This window comes from Dermacentor albipictus, chromosome 7, assembly GCF_038994185.2.
Source record: "Dermacentor albipictus isolate Rhodes 1998 colony chromosome 7, USDA_Dalb.pri_finalv2, whole genome shotgun sequence".
In the NCBI taxonomy this organism is placed as follows: domain Eukaryota; kingdom Metazoa; phylum Arthropoda; class Arachnida; order Ixodida; family Ixodidae; genus Dermacentor; species Dermacentor albipictus.
The window spans coordinates 44,574,317-44,595,550 of record NC_091827.1 but is presented as its reverse complement, the minus strand read 5'-3'; the positions used below and the strand labels follow the sequence as shown (position 1 = coordinate 44,595,550).

The 21,234-nt window shown below is 51.5% G+C and overlaps 2 protein-coding genes across 3 annotated transcripts in view; one reads left to right on the top strand and one right to left on the bottom strand.

Annotated features, from left to right (window-relative positions):
- Hers (Histone gene-specific Epigenetic Repressor in late S phase) overlaps nucleotides 1–21,234 on the bottom strand; it is a 302,932-nt gene that overhangs the window by 213,771 nt on the left and 67,927 nt on the right. The window lies entirely within an intron of this gene.
- Nucleotides 8,598–19,640, top strand: LOC139047917 (iripin-3-like). Its single transcript, XM_070522091.1, has 5 exons — nucleotides 8,598–8,943; nucleotides 11,125–11,348; nucleotides 13,023–13,254; nucleotides 15,240–15,559; nucleotides 19,214–19,640. The coding sequence occupies exons 1-5, from the start codon at nucleotides 8,791–8,793 to the stop codon at nucleotides 19,545–19,547; spliced, it is 1,263 nt and encodes a 420-aa protein (XP_070378192.1). The 5' UTR covers nucleotides 8,598–8,790; the 3' UTR covers nucleotides 19,548–19,640.

Genomic DNA, 21,234 nt, shown 5'->3' with positions numbered 1-21,234 from the left:
TACGAACTCGTTTATTGTCTTGATGGGTTTTCATCGTGACAACAGATGCGCGCACACATTCTTGTATCACCTTTGTTATTAAATTTCTATGCCTACCCAAGGAGAAATTTGTCCGTCACGCAAGACAATGAATGGCTCATACCTCCGTAAGCCAGCAAAAAAATATTATCTACCGACAGTTACTGATCTTGATAATGGTGCCTGCAATTTATTGAAAATGCATATCGAGGTTATGAGACATAAGCTTTTGCACAGAATGAAGCGATTTTGCATCAAATTAGGGGGCTGAGTTTCGGACACGCAGATTTGTTGGCGGATACGAAAAAATCCGCGGAAGCCTAGCCCCAAACGACAATCGTCACCTGTGTTGCCCGCATTTCCATTCGTTAACGCTGCGAGCCCGGGACTTCCTACACTCTTAGAAAAATTTACACCCTTTGGGGCTTATCTTGTCCCACAACAATAACCGTCGTCTGTCTTGCCCGCGTTTCCTATCTTTAACGCTGCGAGCCCGGTACTTCCCAGTCACGAACGGCATGCGCGTTATCAGTGTGACGCAGCATTCTCGACAGGAAAGTAGCGAACGCCTAGTTTTCAAGAAAGGAAACGCAAGCAAGGCAAATGACGATTATTGTTGTGGGAAAAATATACACCCCAAAGGGTGCAACCGTTTTAGGAGTGTAGTCACGAACGGATCGCGCGTTATCAGCTTGACACATGCACTCTCGACAGGAAAGTAGCGAGCGCCGAGTTTTCAAGAGAGGAAGCGCTAGCAAGGCAGATGACGATTATCGTTGTGTGGCAGATATGCACCACAAAGGGTGTAAACTTTTTTTAGAGTGTATTTGCGTAAGTGCACTAGAGTTATAGCCCTGGGAGTGTTAGCCAACCCCGCTCGCGGCCACGGAGGCGGATGTGGAACACGCCTTCAACCGTGCTGTGGTCATCGTCCAAAATGGGAAACGGTCTGCAGCTTTTTTTTTTTCTTTTTTGAATGAATCGCGTAGGGCTTTCCAGGGGAGAGATATTCTTGTTTGGGAAGGAAGAAACATGGGGTAAAGTGCAGCGCAGTAACTGTCTCTCAGATGAGGACTCGCGGCACAGCAATAGGCTGCAGCCAGCACCACCGCAGGACATGGTTAGCCTATCGCATCGCTTTGTGGCCAGCACGTCACACTTCGTCCCGCGGTACCGTCGTGAAAAGAAAAATGCAGCCTATCTTTATTTTTTTTTATGAGAACGTCAAGACGACGACGCTCACCATACACTGTCAGGATTGGGGGCTCAATCCCATCGCTCGTGGTCCTTTGCCAAGATTGGAGTCCGGCATGAATTCGAAGGTAGCTGGCCCATGCCGTCGTCCAACTTATCCACGCTGAGGACGTTGATGAAGGGAAGAACTGCTTATCATCGAGAACGAGGAATATGGGTTTATTTACAGTATTTAAATCAGTCTAACATGACTGCTTGAGAAAAAGAGTGTCAGTCCAACATGACTGCACGAGAGAAGTGTGTCAGTCCAGCATGACTGCTCAAGAGAAGTGTGTCCAGCATTCGCACCACAGCAGTTTTTAAACACTCGGTCCTCCCGCGATACAAGGTGACGCGAACGTTCGTTTACTCATTTTCAACTTGCCGCCGCCCTGCAGAACAGTTTACGCACACATAGGCACGCACATTCCGATGTCCGGCGCCGACGTCAGAGGGGCGCCGTTCCGGGAAGCTCGGAGGTGGGTAGCTCGTTGTCCTGCGTCCCGGTCGCGCGTGGGAAGCAACAAAAAACGGCTTTCCCGCGGCAGCTTGCGCATGCGTAGCAGATCAGGTCCGCGCTGGAGAGCTCGGGCACAATAGTTCGCCCGCCGAACTCGTTCCGTCACAACGGCGATGGGGCTGGAGGATGGCGGCGGTTTTCAGCACAAAGCCCGCTTCATCGAACGCATCCTAGCTGCAGCGACGGAGAGTGGGGGATGCGTGTCTTGTTCCCCGGTCGTAACTGGGTGGCAATCTTGCATTGCAGCTCGCCATTCTTAACAGCACCTATATATTCGTATAAGCGTGTGGAACGCTTCAACGGGAAACGCAACGTACCACGCAGGAGTGGCGAACTGTAAGTGACGATGTGTGTGCTGTGCTATGTGCTCTCTCTCTCTCTCCTCCTCATCTTTCATCACCCCTATCCCACTCCCATGTGTAGCGTAGCAAACCGGTTGAGCTAAACTGGTTAATTTCCCTGCCTTTCCTTCTCCAGTCTTTCCTTCTTTCCCTCCTCCCTTCAATGGGAAATAGTCTCGCTTGCTTTGAAGCGGCTCTTTCTTCAAGGGGCACCTTTGGCACACTTACGCGACTAGACGCTATGGCTTCACTAAATGCTTTGCTTAGCCCCACAAACCCCGACGCATAATTTTTGCGATAGGCTGAATTTGTTGCCCAAAAAACTCTCATTTAAGCGCTACAGACATAATCCCATAACTAGCGTTTCGGATGTGCCGGTTGTAGAGGTTCAGCAGATCAATAACCAATTAATTAAATACCATACTAATTATTCTTTACCTACTTGCCATTTACATGTTCTTTTTGTGCCAATACGCTCTCGATGGTCAGAAATCAGTGCGAACAAAATGTCTTCATTTTCTTTGACGTAAAATGGCGTTAGAGTTTCGTGAGGTTAATGTTCCTTCTTTTTTTTAAAGAACTTGTATACTACAACCTTTTTCTTCTCGTTTCTCTTTCTTTACTCGTGTAAAATATATTGAACGACTCGTTCGCCTTCCTTATCGTGCTAGTTTCTTTAGTAGCAGCATAATCTACGATAATCAACGATAAGATCAACGATAACATAATCAATGATTTCGCGATGCACTAGCAACCTTTGTTTATTTTGCAGAATGATGAAATTGTGTTTTAACAACACTCACTGTACTGTATTGATCATCTTTGTATCCTGTATTACCCATCCCCTCTGTAATGCCTTTGGCCCTGAGGGTATAATGAATAAATAAATAAATAAATAAATAAATAAATAAATATATAAATAACTGTTGCCTTTTCTTGAAAGTTTTAACTTTTCAGCTAAGCTCGAATTTCGTTATTGCAAAACGAAATTTCTATTACTACATCGCTTCGCGTTTACCTATTCGATTCCCGAGAAATCTCGAAGAGCGCGGACGTGAGTTATCGGTCGCAAGGACAGAAACAAAAGACCGCGATTATACTATACGTAGCCAATAATAACCAGGTGGCAGGGCTTAGCCCAAATCCCGCAGTGTCTGACGCATCTAAAACAGCAGCTGCTACCCGGAGTCGATGTTCGGGAAAGGCGCTGAAAGGAAGGAATGAACGAACAAAGCGCGATAGATAAACAACGAGCGCAATAAAAAAGAAAAGAGAGAGAGAGAGAGAAAAAAAAAGAAAGCGCAGCGCAACACGCCTGTGCCGTCTGCGCTGCGGTTTCCACAGGCGTGAAAGCGAGATGACAAGCGTGGAATAATCGAAGCCGTGCGTTCGCTACATCACAGAGAAGAAGAGTCGAGAGGCAGTCACAGGGTTTTTTTTTTTTTTCGCGAACCTTTTTCGCGATCAGCTTTTTGGGTTAAGGGAAGGATACTGTAGCCCCCCCCCCCCTCCCCTTTTGTTTTGTACCCTTGCGTATTTTTGTACAATCTTCTCTTAGGATAACGTCGCGTAGTCAGAAAAGACGATGTTACAGAAGTTTTTGGAAGACGCTGTTCAAGTAGCCGTGTCAAAAAAAAGGGTAAAAAAGGAAAGGTTGATGGAACGTGCGATTAGAACGGAGGACCTTCCAGTAACAAGCGCAATGCTACGGCGCTTTCTATATATATTTTTTAAAATTTCAAACACTTCCTTTTTTTATTACAAACATGACATTTGATACAGCGTGTTAGCATTGTATGGAAGCTACACAACCAAAGGCTGCAAATACGACACTAGAAAAACGATTTGTGTCAGTACTAGCCTATAAAGAAAACGATCATATAGTTGCCCCCTAAAAGAGAGGCAACGACACACACCCGATCAATCGAGGCGTACCAGTCCGGTCGAGATTCTGTTTGGCCGTAGAGGACCTCCAGTTGAGCAATCGTTCGGCTAAACTGCTCAGACGAAGAAACAGTGGGCTCAGCATTAATACGGTCCATCACATTCTTGTTTACCATAAGCTGCTGTATTCCAATTAGTAAACACACATCACGGGGCACACCATCTTCGCCAGGCACAACCGAATATCGAACGGTATATGCGGATTCAAATCAAAGTTTTTTTTTTCTTCAGAGTCCTTTGCAGCAGGTCCCAAAACAATGTTGTATCTTCACAAATTGTAAAACAATTAGCTATCGTTTCCGGTACGTAAACGGAGAGATGGTGGTGGTGGTAAACATTTATGGATGGATGGATGAAAAACTTTATTACGGTCCTTTAGGGCGCGCACTAGCGCGCAGCGGGCCGCTCCCACGTCGGGACAGAGAGGCCGAGTCTCTCCGTTTATTGCTTGAGCCTTTTTACAACATTACTTGTGAGGGGGCTCAGGAGCGCATAGGGTGTCCGGGAGTTTGTGGCCCTCGGCGACCCTCAGAGCCCAGTCCACCAGCTGTATTTGGTCGGCTGGGTTAGAGCTAGACACCGCGGCCTCCCATCCCTCTACGTCGGTGAGTTGCCACTCAGAGGGTGGCTGGAGCTCAGGGCATAAGAACATAATGTGATGGAAGTTAGCTCTAGGTGCGCCGCAGAGCGTGCATTCCTGTTGATATAGGCCTGGATGAACCAGGGCGAGAAAAGCTGGAGAAAGAAAAGTTTGTGCCTGAAGCTGGCGCCAGGTACTTTGTTGGAATTTTGTTAAGGATTTATCTGGGGATAGCGTACTTCGGTTATAGGGACAAACGGAGCAAAGGGACGTCCTCCTCCTCAGTACTGTAGTACCTATAGGGAAAGGCGGATTTGGAGGCGCAAAAGTGGAGGCAGAAGCCGCCAGATGTCTCTCTCGCAACTCACGCATGCGCACAACTGTCGGGCAAACGCGAGAAAGAACGCACCGCGGTCGATCGTGCACGAGAGCATCCACTAAAAGGCACACCACAAACCAAACAATGTCTTGAAGAGATCCTGCAGGCATAGCGTTTCTCACTATATTACCTAGGGGGAAAAGCTGGCGCTGCGCCACTGTTGTACGTATGGGAATGCATGCTGGGGTGTGGTGGCTTAGAATCGTACTCTTTGAAGGCGTGCCTAGTTAGCTAGCACCGTTCTGCCCGTCACCATGGTTCAATCCCCTACGAAGTCAACACATAAAGAGCTGTAATTTCCTTCTTCAGCATTCCGCAAAACAGGCTCCATTTATTCGTAAGGACTTTTTTTGCTTGGATGTACAATTACATGCGAAACGTGAAAAGTATCGGCGGTCCGCTAAAGCTGCAGAGGACAGACGATAGCTGCAGGGTTTGCGCTCGCTTTGTCACGTGTCTGTCAGCGCTTGCATCACGCGTTTGGAGGTGCGCAAACGTTATTGAGAGATGTAATACGGGTGGATGAAGACATTCCAATAAAAATTTCATTTTACGAACGCCTTGTACGTGCAGCCGCGTTCTAGGCGAGAGCACGTTCGAGACAATTATAGCATCGGTCTCTCGTGTTCACATCAGCATCGCCAAGAGGCGGTACGACGTCCGTTACGAAAGTCGCATAGATGGTGGCGCTGCAGTTCCCCCTAGGTAATATTTCGAGAAACTCTATGCCCGGCAAGCATAATAACAAAAAGTGCCTGCCGGGATTTATCGCTCACGGCCAAACGCCGCCGACACCGACGCCGACGACACCGGCTTTTCTGCGACACGAGCTCCTTAACGCTGACGCGTTAATAATAAGCCAAACAAATTTAACAGCGCAATCGCTTGGAATCAATAATAAAATCATGCACGGCGGCGCAAACATCTTTATGACAATAAGTACCAGAGTCGAAGCGCGAAATGAAATTATTAACTGAAACTATCAGTTCCGGGTTATGCGTTTTCGAAAGGAAAGCTCGAGGTTATAGCGGTTACACACCTCCTTCGCTCTCAAAAGCGAATTATCGAATCACCTTCCTTCTCTTTCTTTCAATCCTTGGGATGCACCATACTTGGAGCTTCTTTATTTATGTTCGCCCCTTTTTTCGTGTAGATGTCAGTGGTGTGCTGCGGCGTGCTTAATCCCAATCTCTATTCAAATATTTTTCTAGCTTCCGCGTTTCGTCTGGCGATAGGGGGTTGTTGCCTCCGTATGCCCAGTGGTGCTTCCCATGGTGGCGTTATGGTCGCTTCCGCGGGCTCTGGCTTCGCATGGACTTGTTTATCCCATATGCCATGATTAGTTTTCCTTGGGTCGTGTTTTCCAACTGGGATCTCATTCGAATTCGTGCTTCACTGTTTATGTCCCGTATGGGTGGGATCGCTACGAGCTTGAGCAGGTCCTCGTTCCTCGTGTGCTTTGGTAGCCCAGTGATCGTACGGAGGGTGGCCCTGTGTAACTTTTCGATGTCGCCGAGGTCTCGTTCAGAGAATTCGTACAAAAGTGCCCCGTAAAGAATCCTTCCAACCGCGACCGCTTTTGCAAGCGTTTGGCACGCTTTCTGACGCGCTCCGCCATACTTGCTCGATATTCGTCTAACCATATGCAACAGCGGTCTCCATTTTTGCTTTAGTGTGCGAATCCATAGCTGGGGGCTGTTGCAGCTAGCAATCTGTGCTCCAAGAATCCTAATCTACACGGACGCTGTAATCACAAACGACATAGCAAGCATGACCTGGGTTAGCACATATGCACCCCAACACAATGGCTATCATACATGTCAGCTTCCTGGGGGTGCAACTTTGCACGCTGAGCTCTTAGCTATATGGGGAGCGGTCAATACCATTCCCGTTGACATGGGAGACATTGTAGAGCAGAGTGTGCGAAATAATTATCGGATACTTACTGATTCGTACGAAGCAGTAGCCGAATTAATGGGGCCTACGACAGATGATGCGGTGGCCAACGACACCGGAAAAAATCTAAAGAGAATACAGGACAATGGGACAAATGTTGAAATCCTATGGACACCGGGGCACACCGGCACGGATGGAAGAAACGCAGCCGCTCACTCAGCTGCCGCGCAAGCGGGTGGGCTTGATTACGCGTACAGCTCTCCACACTCCATTTCCTCGCCAAACACCGTGGACCAAAATCCATACCTAAAGATATTGGCCGCAGGCTCTCCTAGCAGAGCACTGATGCATTACATTCGTACTAAAATAAAAGCAGACAGTAAACGGAGATTATTAGAAGCTACACCAGTACATGTGTTTGACGACAAGGGCGGGCTTACCCGCACGGAAGAGGTTTTCTTGAATAAGGTTATGGCCAACGCTGCATACTGTTACGTTCGCCTACGACGCGCGGTATAGCCGGCGCGGATTCAACGGACGCCGGGGCTTCGTTCAAAGCGGCGGACATTTTGGCCCGTTCGGAGCGGCCGCGACGCATCCCCGCCGAGCGCGTCCCGGCATGTTTCAGTGCCACGTGTCTTCGTGTGTGTGTGTGTGTGCCCACGCTTGTCAAAGCGCGGCAGCCGGGGAGAGGAGCTCCCCAAGTGTGAAGCGAGGAGGTCTGACCGGCGCCGGCCCGGCTGATGCGTCACTACACTCGTCTATACATGTCTCTCAGCGTGTCTGTGCCCCACCGTCACGTGACCTAGTCCCGTGACCTTCCCTCTTGCCCTCAACCCCGAGAGTATAAGAGCAGCTGCCCCCGGACGCCAGGAGAGAGGCTCCGAATTCTTCCGTCGAGAAGTGTGCTCTCCAGTCTCTCCACTTCGGTGGACCTGACCGGCCGCTCTTTTGCGATGCTAGAATAAACAAGTTGTTCTGTTAGCAGTCGACTCATGCTTTGCCAGGACCTTCGGATGCTTCCAGTTATGCCCTAGGCCGCCAGGCCAACGCTACCCTTGGGGCTTGCGACCCATTTGCAACAACGGGCGCCGGCGGTGCGATTGTAATAACGGGTGTCAGCACTGAGGTTCCAACAATACACACCACACATACTTGAGAAATGGCACCAACCCAGACAAGCTACGATTGCGAAGACTTACACCCGATGTACACATTACCAGGAGTCATGCAGAGCAGACTTGCAACACCTCATTTGGAGCTGTGCAGCTTTTTCACAAGGGAGATCCAACATTCAGCATCTACTACACGGAGACATTAGAACACTAGGAATTGCAATACAAACTCACCCTGAAACACAGAAAGCCATTGCGACATATGGCAGACAAAGTGGCCTGTTTCGAGTAGTGTAGAAGGGGTCGATCAGCCCATGTGAGAGCGGCAGAACTGAACATGCACCTGAGCCTGCATAAAGTGGAAGATCCCAGACTGAGATGAAGAAGTGTTTCAGTCAACAGTCTGGGTACCCACATTCCCTTCCCTCCTAATCCCCATCAGCGGCCTAGAGCCATCCCCTTCCTCAAAATAAAGGCTTTATTCATTCATTGCCCCTTTTTTTCTCAGCAGCGTCGCGGGTAAAACTGCACTGGGCGCCCCACGCGCGCACCATCCCCGCGAGGCCGGCAAACAAAAGAAGAAGATCGAAGGAGCGGGTTCCGTCTCGCACGCCGAGCAAAAGCGAAAAAGACCGCGAGCTCCCCAGGCACCCAGGCACCGGTGGCGCCCGTTCGATCTAGCGCCCTCTGAAAGACCGTCGAGCACGGCCGAGTTCTTCATCTCCAACCCGTGGTGAAAGACACAAAAAACCCGCGGCGAAAACATGAGCAGCACGGCGCTGGGCCAACCGCCTGTGGGACCCAAGAAGACCGAGTCCGGCACCAGAGTCCAGCAGCAGCAGGCGACCAAGGACGCGGCCGGCGGCACCGCGGCTGTCCAGGCGCTCAACAACCTCGGCCTCGCGCTCTTCCACCAGGTATAATATGTGCCAACATGGCAGCGGCACGTCGGCGGATCCTAAGTACAATACGCGGGGAATCGGTGGTATAGATGGCGCTTGCTCCGACGTTTACTGAGCTGTTCACTTCCCCCCTTTAGTAAAGCAATGAACGGGGCTAGTTGGTGGACGTTCATGATTGTATTGCGCTTGCAGTGTTACACTGACTAACACAAGGGACAAGATGCGGACGTACGTAGCGCAAGCACGGCCGCGTCTTGTCCCTTATGTTCGTCAGTGTAACACTATAAGCCCAATACAATCACGCACTTCCCCCTATTCTTCGCTTCTACGAGCCAAAGATTCCGCGTAACGGAATTTTTTTCGTTCGCATATTCAAATTGCAATCCAACGCTATCATGTCTGTGTAGGCTATGCGTAAGTAGTATACTTTACAAATTTGCTGGCTCATCTTACTTTGAGAAATTCTACTAGTTCAGTGACGCCTATGCAACACGCGTAGGGCCCACGTGGTTCAGGATGATTTTTTTTCGTCACGGTCAACGCCGCCGACGCCGGATTTTCTGCGACGCGGGGCCCTCTACACTACCGCGTCAGAAAGAAAGAAAGCTAATCGGCAATAGGCCAGCACCGCGTGATCGGCAAGCGGTGCCCTCTAGCCGCCGAGCGCGCGATGATTGGGCGAGTAGAGCGCACACCAGAGTTTCCTACAATATACTAGAGGGGAACTCTGGCGCTGCAGTCGTTGACCCACCATGGGAATGATGGGAAGTGCATGGATTTGTCTGAACTTCGTGCTTGTGGATTCAGACGTTGGTGTGGCTGTGTTCACTACGCTTTATACGCTTTCACTGTCATAAATTTCGGAGAAGTCTATACGGTTCGAAGTGCAAAAGACAGTGCCAAACACGCTCCATGAGCACTAATTGCAACGATTGAGCTAGTCGAGGTGCCCGAATCGAAACGAGCCAAGCGTCTGGCATGCCGGCGAGAAATTCATAAGCGCGTTCCACGTCGCCTATCGATGCATGCGGCGTCCGTTGTTTAATGGTTTCAGTATCAGGTTTCTGTGCTAGAGGTCCTGTGTTCGAATCCTGCCGTAGGACAGTTTTAACAATGTATATTGAATTAGTTACTACGAAGTATATCGTTGAAAATGAGGAGCTTACAAAGTCATAAAGCCGTTTGAAGCCAAAAATACGAACTTTAGGCAAATCCATGTACTTCCCACGATTGTACAACCCCTCACGCAGACACTAGCTCCAGAGTTCCCTCTGGTAATTACTGTATGAAACTCTATGGAGCGCACAGCAGCGGGAGGCCCTATCTCGGCCAGGGTGTCACTGAATGTCACTGCGAACCAAACGATGACTGGAAAGGTCGGGCCAACTCTCTCGAGAGTCAACACGCAGGCAGGCCCCGAAGGAAACAAGGGGGCGAACGTCCGAGAGGGTGTCATTGCCGAATCAATGTCATGCTCCTATGCCTATAGTTTGCGCCCTCCGCTCCTTCCCCCACGGCCGTATTGCAGGCGCTCTCCATCTCGATGCGGCTGCTTACCCCAACGCGTGTATACCCCGACGATGTCTTCGATGTTGCCAGTGATCGAGACTGGCCCTGCATTCGCATACGACGCACCCCCTGTTTTTATTGCGAAAGCAATACTGCTCGCACTTTCGACCCATCGGTGGTCGTGGCGCCTCCTTACACAGCTGCGCGTCACGTGACCGTGTGACGTCACGCCAGACCGAGAGACGGGGCCCCAGCTCGCGGCATCGATGGTGGAGGCGAAGCCTTGGGCGCCACTGCTGCGGCGCTACCGAGAGAGGGCGCTCGCTGGTGTGACGTCACGCCAGACCGAGAGCTGGGGCCCCAGCTCGCGGCATCGATGGTGGAGGCGAAGCCTTGGGCGCCGCTGCTGCGGCGCTGCCGAGAGAGGGCGCTCGTTGGTGTGACGTCACGCTAGGAGGATAAATGGGGCGACAGCTCGGCTTCTCGCAGTGGTTGGCGCGCTGCCTCGCGCTATGTCGGATGATGTATAGCCATAAGTTTGACAAAGGGCAACCATGTCCACCCCATCAGCCGAACCAAGGCGCAGCCAAGGGTATTTCTTTCGCAGTGTTCCAGGCTTAACCAAGCTAAGCCTTCAGCCATTTTTTTTTCTTTATTTGCGCGCACGTGTAACCGACCTGGGCGCAGGTGGCCGATCAGCTGGACAGCCAGAACGTGCTGCTGTGCCCGGCGGCCGTGGCGGCGTCCCTGCTGGCGTCGCAGGCGTGCGCCGTGGGCGAGACGCGGCAGCAGCTGGTCGAGCTGCTGGCCAAAAAGGGGGGCAAGCTCGAGCTCCTGCAGGCGGCCGCGCTGGCCGCGTTCGAGGCGCTCGACGGCGACAAGGCCAACGCACAGGCCGCCCTCGCCTACAGGTATGCGAACTTTGTTGAGGGTCCTTCGGCTTGTGCGTATAAGCTTCTGGGCAATCCGTGCGCAGTATACCGGGTTACCGTAGAGCTGTGGACGACAGATTTTAACGCGATAGCGTTAAGGAGCTCGTGTCGCAGAAAAGCCGGTGTCGTCGGCGTCGGTGTCGGCCGTGAGCGATAAATCCCAGCAGGCATTTCATGAATAAAAAACAACTTGCAAGATAGACTGGGTGTGAATCGAACCAGCGTCTCCGGAGTGTGAGACGGAGACGTTACCACTCAGCCACGAGTTTTTTTTTTCTTTATTGTACTCAGCCACGAGTTCGATGCTTCAAAGCGGTACAAAAGCGCCTCTAGTGAATGCGGTGTCGCCTTAGAAACGAGCTGTTTCTAAGGCTCAGGCGTGCTTCGCTTGCTCAGGCGCACCTTTCGTTGCCGCGCCGAACGCTGCGTTGCTCGACGCTCACCGCGTCCGATGCGGGGCGCGTTGTCGCTGTGCCGTAGCCCATTGTCTTACACCCCTTGGCGGGTCGACGGGAACGCTGTCGCGTTCCACTCTTGAAGGCGAAGCTTAAGCGTCCTCCAATTTTTGTACTGGCATCCCATTCGAAACGAAGCGGTGACAAACAGTCACTAAAGCCTGCTCGAGCTAATCAGGTGTATACGTATGCTTTATGCGCTTTCCAGTCTAGCATTTTGACTTTATCTGCTTAATCTCTTCTCTGTTCCTTAAAACCTCTACATCTACCTTGTGTAGCTACCTATGCCCGTAACGTATTCCGGTCCTATCAATTTGTTCCCAGATTTCATTTCTGTTCTAGCAAATAAATTTCAGGATCCATACGCGCTTTCAAAAGCTTTGAAAAACCTTGAAAACCCTTGGATTCATAAATTGCGTTCTCAAGGAATTCAAAGTTCCGGAATTTTTGCGAGTTCTGGAAAACCCTGGAATTTCAAACATTTTTTTAAAGCATTGACTACATTAAGTAGATTTTCTGAAATGCCTGACAGCATTCAAGCACTTGTTTCAATAGCTGGCTGATTGCTGCAACGACTGCACGAAGAAATGTCTCAACGCGTTGTTTCGTGATGTTGTGGCCACATCAGGCGACATCCTGGACGTAGGGATCACGTGAGAACTAAAGTCATATAGCCTCCGTAAGGCAGCATTATTGTTCTGCTTTGGAAGCAGAGAAAAAAAGCAACAGCATGAAGTAGCAACGGGTCTGAACAAGCGCCGTATCGAGGAGGAATTTGAAAAAAAAAGAAAAACAGAGATAAGAAAGAAGATCAAATTGTAAGCAGCAGTCGTCGAGTTGTGTCTGTGCATGCTGCCACTCATAGCGAAGCCCGATGTAGCGGCGCAGCAGGCAACCGAGCGAGCCAGAGCGAGCGTCAAAATGTCGCGATCTTTCTGCTCCCACGTGATCACCTCCCGCGTCATCACGTCACGCCGGAGGCACGGAAACGAAACCGAAACTGGCCGTGGAGAAGCTCCATCTCTACATCGAGTAAATTGTCTCGGTCGCTCCGCGAGGCTTGTCAGCATTATTTCGCTATATCCGGTTCGTAGGTCTAGGGACTTCGTTGTAGCGCGAGAAATGAGCCTAAAATGTAACGTCGTTAGTATAATCCTCCGGAAGGACGCGGCGGGCGATCCGCGACTGCGCTGCGCAGGATGTTCGTGAGCCATAGCCTCGACGTGAGCCAGGCGTGCGAGGAGCAGCTGAGCTCGCAGCTGCGCTGTGCCGTCCACCGGGTGGTGTTCCACGCGAGTTCCGCCGATGAGGTCGCGGACGCCGTGAACAGCGCCTTCGTCGACGGAAGCCCGCTCATCGGACAGGTCCTGGCGCCGGACGCAGTAGACCCGACCACCAAGATGATCGTCGCCTCGGCCTTCCACTACAGGGTACGTTAGAGCCCCTTCAACATCGTAAAGTAGTGCCACGCTTGGAAGAATGCCGCCTCCTCCTCGCACGCTCTGGCCGACGCCGCGTCGCTATTGGCCTAATAGCATCACGTGGGCCCTCGCGCCGTGCATCAGCGCCATTTTTGCTCGAGAAGCGTCTACGGAGTGGCGAGGAGCGCATGTTGGCGCCGCTGCTACGCTCGAGCAGTGTAGGCGGCGCCACGGTCGAGGAGGGAGCGTGAAAGAGAGGAGAAAAAAGGAGGAGTAAAGGCGGAGGAGGAGAGTGTCGTTACTTTACGAAGTTTAAGGGGCTTTAGGGCACGTGTTCCTCGTGCGACCTCTCGTGTAGAACATTACAAGGTCGCATTGCCTTCCATCCTCCTCTAGTTAACTCAAAGTTAACGTAGTTTCAAGGTTACTGTAAAATATATTCGTCCCGCATATGAAGTCGGATGCGCGCCGAACTGTACGAAAGTGATTTGAGCATTCGATTGACCGACCAACCGAGACTACACCAGACTACACTTGACTGACTGACTTACTGACTGACGGACTAGACTGGACAAGACTAGGCTTGACTGAACCAGACTAGCCTGATTGAGTGACTGGGCTAAAATAGACTGGGCCACATTCGAGAGTACGAGCTGACTCACTGGACTGAACCGCTAATGGGGCTTAACGTCCTAAAGGAATACTGGCGCATCGAGACACCGCAGTAGAGGTTTTTGGACTACTTTTGACCAGCTGAGGTTCTTTAACGAGCCCCCCCTACCCCCCCCCCAAATCTAAGTGCACGAGCGCTTAGGAATTTCGCCCCCATCAAGAATGCGCGGTAGCCCCTCCTTAGCGTCAGAACGATGCATCCACAGCTGAGCCACCAAGGGGGGTACGCCACTTGTGCCCTCTAGGCCACTCTGTCGTCGTCACAGACGAAAAAAATTGGAGGACGCTTAAGCTTCGCCTTCAAGAGTGGGACGCGACAGCGTTCCCGTCGACCCGCCAAGGGGTATAAGAGAATGCGCTACGGCACAGCGATCACTTACGATGCGCCCCGCATCGGACTTAGCGCCCACCTATCACGCGGTGAGCGTCGAGCAACGCAGCGTTCGGCGCGGCAACGAAACGTGCGCCTGAGCGAACGGAACGAACCAAAGAACTCGGTGTCTCGGAGGGGAAACGATCTACGCCAGCTAAACGTCGTGATCGGCACGGGCAGAGAGATAGATAGTGATCTAAACCGGGAGCACGGCGAAGCGTCGTCAGGGGAGAGGGAGTCCCGCGACGCGCCTGGCAGCGGTCCCAATGCGCGCGCGGCGCGCCTCCTGTCGGGGCAGCGCCGTACATTGAGAGGAGGGGGTCTTCTGTGTTTGCCGCAAGATGGCTCTGCGTGTGCGGAAAGCGCAGAAGAAATGCAGAGGAAACGCACTTCGCAACTCGTGTAATTGTGACTTCTGTACGTTACATGTTCATAATTACCGATATACACCGCAGTATAACTTTCCACGGCTCGTTTCGAAGGCAACACCGCATTCACTAGAGGCGCGTTTGCACCGCTTGGAAGCATCGAACTCGTGGCTGAGTGGTAGCGTCTCCGTCTCACACTCCGGAGACCCGGGTTCGATTCCCACCGGGCCAATCTTGGAAGTTGCTTTTTATTTATGAAGCGCCTGCCGTGATTTATCGCTCACGGTCAACGCCGCCGACGCCGACACCCGACGCCGACGACACCGGCTTTTCTGCGACACGAGCTCCTTAACGCTATCGCGTTAAAAACGCGCCCACGAAGTGCGTCTGGAATACAGCGAGTTGAAATTACAATTCCTGAATGCAGCATCAACATGCCAACCTATATGCTATGATGCGGTATGTTTCACCTTGTGTAGACAGACAGACAGACAGACAGACAGAGACAGACAGACAGAGACAGACAGATAGATAGATAGATAGATAGACCAATTCCTAATTCTGGGTCCACCGCCACGCAGGGCCTCCTCGAGCCGCCGTTCCAGCGCAACCCGGCGGAGCGCTCCTTCAAGCCGAGCCTGACCACCGAGGTGCTGCTGGAGTTCGAGCGAAGCGCGGGCCGCTTCATGCACGCCGAGATCGAGGACCCCGTGGCGGTCAAGGTACTGGAGCTGCCCTACCGCGGGGGCGCCGCCTCCCTGCTGTTCCTGCTGCCGGACAGGGCCCGGCGGCTGAACGACCTGCGGCAGCAGCTCACGCCGGCGTTCCTCGCCAAGCTGTCCGGCTGCCTGAAGCCCAAGAACGTCCGCGTGGAGCTGCCCCTCGTCAGGATCGAGGCCAAGTGCGATGATGACGATGCTCGTTGGCATTACGCCTTTCAAACGGGGCGGTGACGAGCCAGTCACCCATAGCTTGCTTGAGCTTAATCGGGTGTGCTGTATAGGCACATGCTTTTCGTTCTAGCCTTTTGCATAGATCTCGCTAAACTTTTTGTTTTTCTCTCGCTTAAAACTTCTGCGCGTGTACGTTGCACAGCTTGATGTGCAACAGATGCAGCAGTGTCAATCTTCCCCAGATTTTCCCCACCAATACTCTGAACGTCTCTCGTTTATCTCGACTGCTGACCAGTTGAAGCTTCCGTCCGCATTACAGTGTAAATTTAAGCGCTTCTGGAAGGTGTATATACGTTACCTGCTGCTCTAATTGGGTTAACACCTGAGTGAAAAAAAAGAAAAAGCCTCGAGAGCGCCGCCCCGTGGTCAAAATCGCCGCTACTGACATTCAGCAAGTGTTGCTACCGTCGGCATCGAGTCGAATGACCGAATATGCTATTCCGGATGTTGTCGAATTGAGCCGTGTTTGTCAAGCTCGCCATCTTGGCAGCTCCGATTGGCTCAGAGGACTGCTACGGCGTCTCTGATTGGCTCGAAATGCCGCCTTTGCAGATTCTGACGGTGTCCAGAACAGGTGGCGTCTGAATCCACGCCCAAGCGACGGCTTCCTTAGTTAGGTTAGTTAGGAGAGGCGGGACCACTGATTGTGTGACACGATTGAACTGCCAATCGAGTGGGCCCAACAGAGCACACGGGAGGTTTCAGTGCCCTCCCGCTCCGCGCCATCTTGTAGCAACGGTTCGGAAGGTCAACCGCTCGCTCGCCATCGCGTGAACGTTCAAAATCGCGCCTTTCTTAAGCGAAATCCCGATCCTGACAAATCACGCGAAGGCAAGTGAACTGTTCGCTTTCCGAACCGCTGCAAGATAGCACTACAGGCAGTGCTTTACGGCAAAGCAGCCGATCAGGTGCGCTTCGATGAAAGAATGCCATACCGGTAACTCAACATTAGGGACTTTTAGCGTGTCCGGTATCCGGGAAAGTGCGGGCGGTTTTCCGGTTTAGCGGGGGCGTAAAGGTGAGCGGCCCGATCGGTGGCGCCAGCTGGTGGCGCAAAGCTCAACCACACAACCACAGAGCTAATTACTGTATTCTGCTTAGCTGCTGGGGTAAATATTTGACAGTGGCGTAATCGTGTTCACAATTACGCCGCTGCCAAAAATTTGCACGAGTGGCGAAGCAGGATATGGTGAGTTACTGCAGTTTTAGCTATGCGTTTGTCTGGTTGAGCTCTACAACACCAGGCGGCTTCACCGCTCACGTTTACGCCCCGACCATCCGGTAACCCGCCCAAACCGCTCTCGTTTACCGGATTAGCGTACAAGCTAAACGTCTCTATTATCGACCAGTATATACGCGGAGTCTTAAAGTATTTTTGGGCCGACGACGCTGCGTAGGAAAAAGAGAAGGGAACACGACTTCACGGAAGGTTCGCTCGTCGAGGCTTGCGGCTTGACGTGACGCTCCCTACTGATTATCCTTCCTGAATGCCCGAGATAGTGTATAGTCCGCGAGGAATACGTGGTTCGCGTTGTGGGGGCGCCCGCGTCTTGCCAATTTGCCACGCGGGCACTTAATCGCCATGCTGCAAAAACGAGTTGTTGCAGAAGTTAACAGTTTTGTAGCACGTAACCGCGTCAAGAAAGCTTCGATTCACATAGACTCCAAGATACGCGTTTGATCTTTACGACTTTTAGACTAAACAGAATACTTATAAATCGCCCGTTGCAGATAACACGTTCATTTTCCAGGGGCTGCGTTAACCGAAGTGGCGGACGTTATATCTTCACGAGATGTCAAAAATGCCTAGTCAACACATCAACAATTTGCTAACAAAAAAGAAGGGTAATTTACGGTACATGTCGTAAATGACGAATTGTAATCGATGAATTAGCAAGGCACAGTCACTTGAGAACAAAGTGAGAATCGCACCGGTTTCGCGATATATGCGTTCCAGAAATACGCGAAAATCGCCACTACTGCCGCAACAATGAATCGTTATAATACTACCCGTTTCCGGCCACTAAATGACCGCGCCACATCATTTGCAGCAAACTCAATCGTCGTCATCGCCATTTCCAGACTAGCGAGGTCAGATCAGCTTGCTGTAGAATTCCGATTGTCGTTTCTAGTACAAGGCCCCCAGCAGCCAGCGGGACGTGAAATTGAGGCAGGTTAGGTGCCTATATAGCAGCCCAACGACGATTACGTCGTCGTTATCAGCGAAACTCACACATGCACCCAGCATTCTAAAGGACAATCGTTATCACGACCGTCCGATCATCGTGACCATAAACTCCACGTTTGGCCAAAGTAGGTATCTAGCAGCACCGGAAAATTTGTCACCGCTATCGGACAAGAGTGGGAACGCATTCTTATCAAGACACCTAGTATACGGAAAGCGGAAGCACACTGACTGCGTTAATCAGTAAACCTCTCGACCCCTGCGCAACAATGTCACACCGCTTAAACAGACAGTTCCGGGGAAGCGGAGGCGAGCTAGGTTTAACGGTGACCGGTATACCTGAAGCGCAACGCTTTGGCACAACGCGTATAATGAAGAATGTCCCAAGGGCGTTAAATGCTCACGTGTAAATACCGCTTTCTGCTATTCCTATACTATATGCTTACACTATAGTATATGCATCTGTTTTGGCACAACTAAAATACCTAAGCATAACGTGGCGTGCGGCTCTAAGGTTTATACACCCGCTGGTTTCGTTACATACATATAGTTTTTATATACACCTCCACTTTGCTAAAGCTCCCTCATACGGAAGCCTATACACACGACGTGCTGCTCGAAGGTACACACCTGCTGGTTTTGGCGTGCGCCTCCGATTTTCTAAAACTCTTTAACAGCCAAGCCTAACGCGACGCGCGCGCGCTCGAAGGCGCACCTTCCGCGCGGTTTCGTTACGTATAACGTCACTCCAAGGTACACCTGCCGGTGTTGCCGTGCGCCTCCGATTTTCTAAAACTCTCTAATAGCTAAGCCTAACGCGACGCGCCGCTCGAAGGCGCACCTTCCGCGCGGTTTCGTTACGTATAACGTCACTCCAAGGTACACACCTGCTGGTGTTGCCGTGCGCCTCCGATTTTCTAAAACTCTCTAATAGCTAAGCCTAACGCGACGCGCCGCTCGAAGGCGCACCTTCCGCGCGGTTTCGTTACGTATAACGTCACTCCAAGGCACACACCTGCTGGTGTTGCCGTGCGCCTCCGATTTTCTAAAACTCTCTAATAGCTAAGCCTAACGCGACGCGCCGCTCGAAGGCGCACCTTCCGCGCGGTTTCGTTACGTATAACGTCACTCCAAGGCACACACCTGCTGGTGTTGCCGTGCGCCTCCGATTTTCTAAAACTCTCTAACAGCTAAGCCTAACGCAACGCGCCGCTCGAAGGCGCAGCTTCCGCGCGGTTTCGTTACGTACAACGTCATCCAAGGTACACCTGCTGGTGTTGCCGTGCGCCTCCGATTTTCTAAAACTCCCCAATAGCTAAGCCTAACGCGACGCGCCGCTCGAAGGCGCACCTTCCGCGCGGTTTCGTTACGCGTTAACGTCACTCCTACTAATAAAGCCTCGTTCCCCGTGGCGCAGGTACTCGCTGAACACGACGCTGATCCGCGCGGGCGTCAAGCAGGCGTTCATGCCCAGCGCCGACTTCACCAAGCTGGCGCCCGACGCCGAGGTGCGGCTCGGAGACCTGCTGCACAAGGCGACGCTGGTGCTGGACGAAGGCAACCCCGCGCCCACGCGGCCCGTCGACAAGCTGAGCGAGGAAGAGAAGCTGCAGCTGGCCAAGTCGCCGTCCGTCCTGCCAGCCGACGTCCAGTTCGAGCTGACGCGCCCGTTCATCTTCGTGCTGCGAAGGGCCGCCGACGGCTGCATCCTGCTCCTCGGCGTCGTCAGGGACCTCAAGAAGCTGCAGTAGCGGCGCGCCTACCGTCACGGGCTTCGGGGCTTGGCCGCGACGTCTCTGTCCCCCTTCTCACCCTTGTCGCAGTAAAGCAGTTTTGTGTCCAGACTTATGTGCCTTCGGTCATATATATATATAACCTCCGAGATCGGACGGACAGCGCGCGCGTTCCGATCTCTGAGGCGACGCTTCGGTTGTGCGTCTTAGTCGCCCTTTCTAACAAGGGAGGTTTGCTCCGACGTCATCAAGCAAGGCCGCGCCATATCGCTGTACAGCTATCACGGTGAAAAGCTGCGCTCAATCTCGATCAGCTTATCTTCGGCAGCACAGCGGAGACCGTGAATGAGACAAGAGTGGCCGCCTGCGTTTCCGTCAGAGTCCGCCGTCACGCACCCCACAGCAGAGAATATAGAAAGATAAACAAAACAGAGGGACAGAAGGGGGGCAACGATTGGAAGGCGCTGCGCCTCGGGACATGGAGACGACGGAAGGGGGCGCACGCGTCCGCACCGAGTCAACCGCACCTAGCTATCCAGGTGGTGTTGGCCGAGGCCGGGACGAGCCAAAGTATAACCATCGGCCGGCGACGGACAAAGGGGCGGCAGACGCCGGTAGAGAGGAGGAACAAGCACATCTTAACGTGGTAAGTCTTAACGTGGCAGATTATTTACAACATTGCTAGATAACGGTGGTTGACTTAGTTATTGATTTGCGTGTGCTCTCTTTCCTGCTTCTTTTCACAGCTGTAATTTCAAAAATTACTATGCCGATACATTTGTATACTGTACATAATTGTGGATGTTCCTCTTTTGTGCGATTTTAATGTTACTTTAGAAGAAAGCTTGTTCTCTCAGATGCACTCACCACGAGGAGGATAGGCCTCGTCAGGCATACAGAGCCTTTAGCCTCCCTCCTGATGTGGCGATGTATGTTTGGATGCTGTATATGACATTGAAGAAGAGAGAGAATAAACAAAGACGTTTAAACAAAACAAAAAAAAACTTTCCGAAGTCTGGACGTGGCCTAGGTTTGAATTTTTATTTCTATTGCATTGTATTCAGCCAAAGTTCATTTGAAAAAGAAAAGCAAAAGCTTCTTGGCCAGTCACCACAGTGGGTGCGAACTCTTATGTAGAAGAAAAACAGTCGACCCAACCACGGGCCAATGTCAAATTCCGGCATATCGTCGAATTTGGCACTGGCGGCATTTTGAACCAATCGGAAAGGCATCCGTCATGTTACGCTGTCAGAGGGAAGCCGTATTTGCTGCGATTTTTGGCTCACATGTGATTTAAAGTACATTTATTTTCTAAATATCGTTATAACTGCTCGGGAAAACACCTCTTCTGCTTCTTTCCAGATCTTTCCATACTTTCCTTCCCCAATTTAAAATTCGATATTTCATTCAGTCGAGCTCGTGAGATAACACTCCTCACACAAAGAACGCATTGGAGAACCACGTTGATTAAAGCTGAAGGAATAGATATCCGGATAATTTAACTCATAGGCCCTGATGATACGACTAAATCAAAAATATTTTGACGTCCTATCTTACGTCTTACACTTCTTATGCATTGTTTTATTTTGAACTACCCGATTCAAAAGAATGGCAGTCGTGCGCCAAGCTTCCTATTCCTCTGGTCCTTGCTCTAATCCGCCGCTAACAAGCGACGCTGGCTGCCTGACATTCAGTGTTTGCCGAA

Bases quoted from the DNA above. Each gene is read 5' to 3' on its own strand.
- LOC139047917 (XM_070522091.1), top strand. From the start codon at position 8,791: ATGAGCAGCACGGCGCTGGGCCAACCGCCTGTGGGACCCAAGAAGACC. The intron at 11,349-13,022 runs GTATGCGAACTT...TGCGCTGCGCAG, and splicing joins CAGGCCGCCCTCGCCTACAG to GATGTTCGTGAGCCATAGCC. The intron at 13,255-15,239 runs GTACGTTAGAGC...ACCGCCACGCAG, and splicing joins CCTCGGCCTTCCACTACAGG to GGCCTCCTCGAGCCGCCGTT.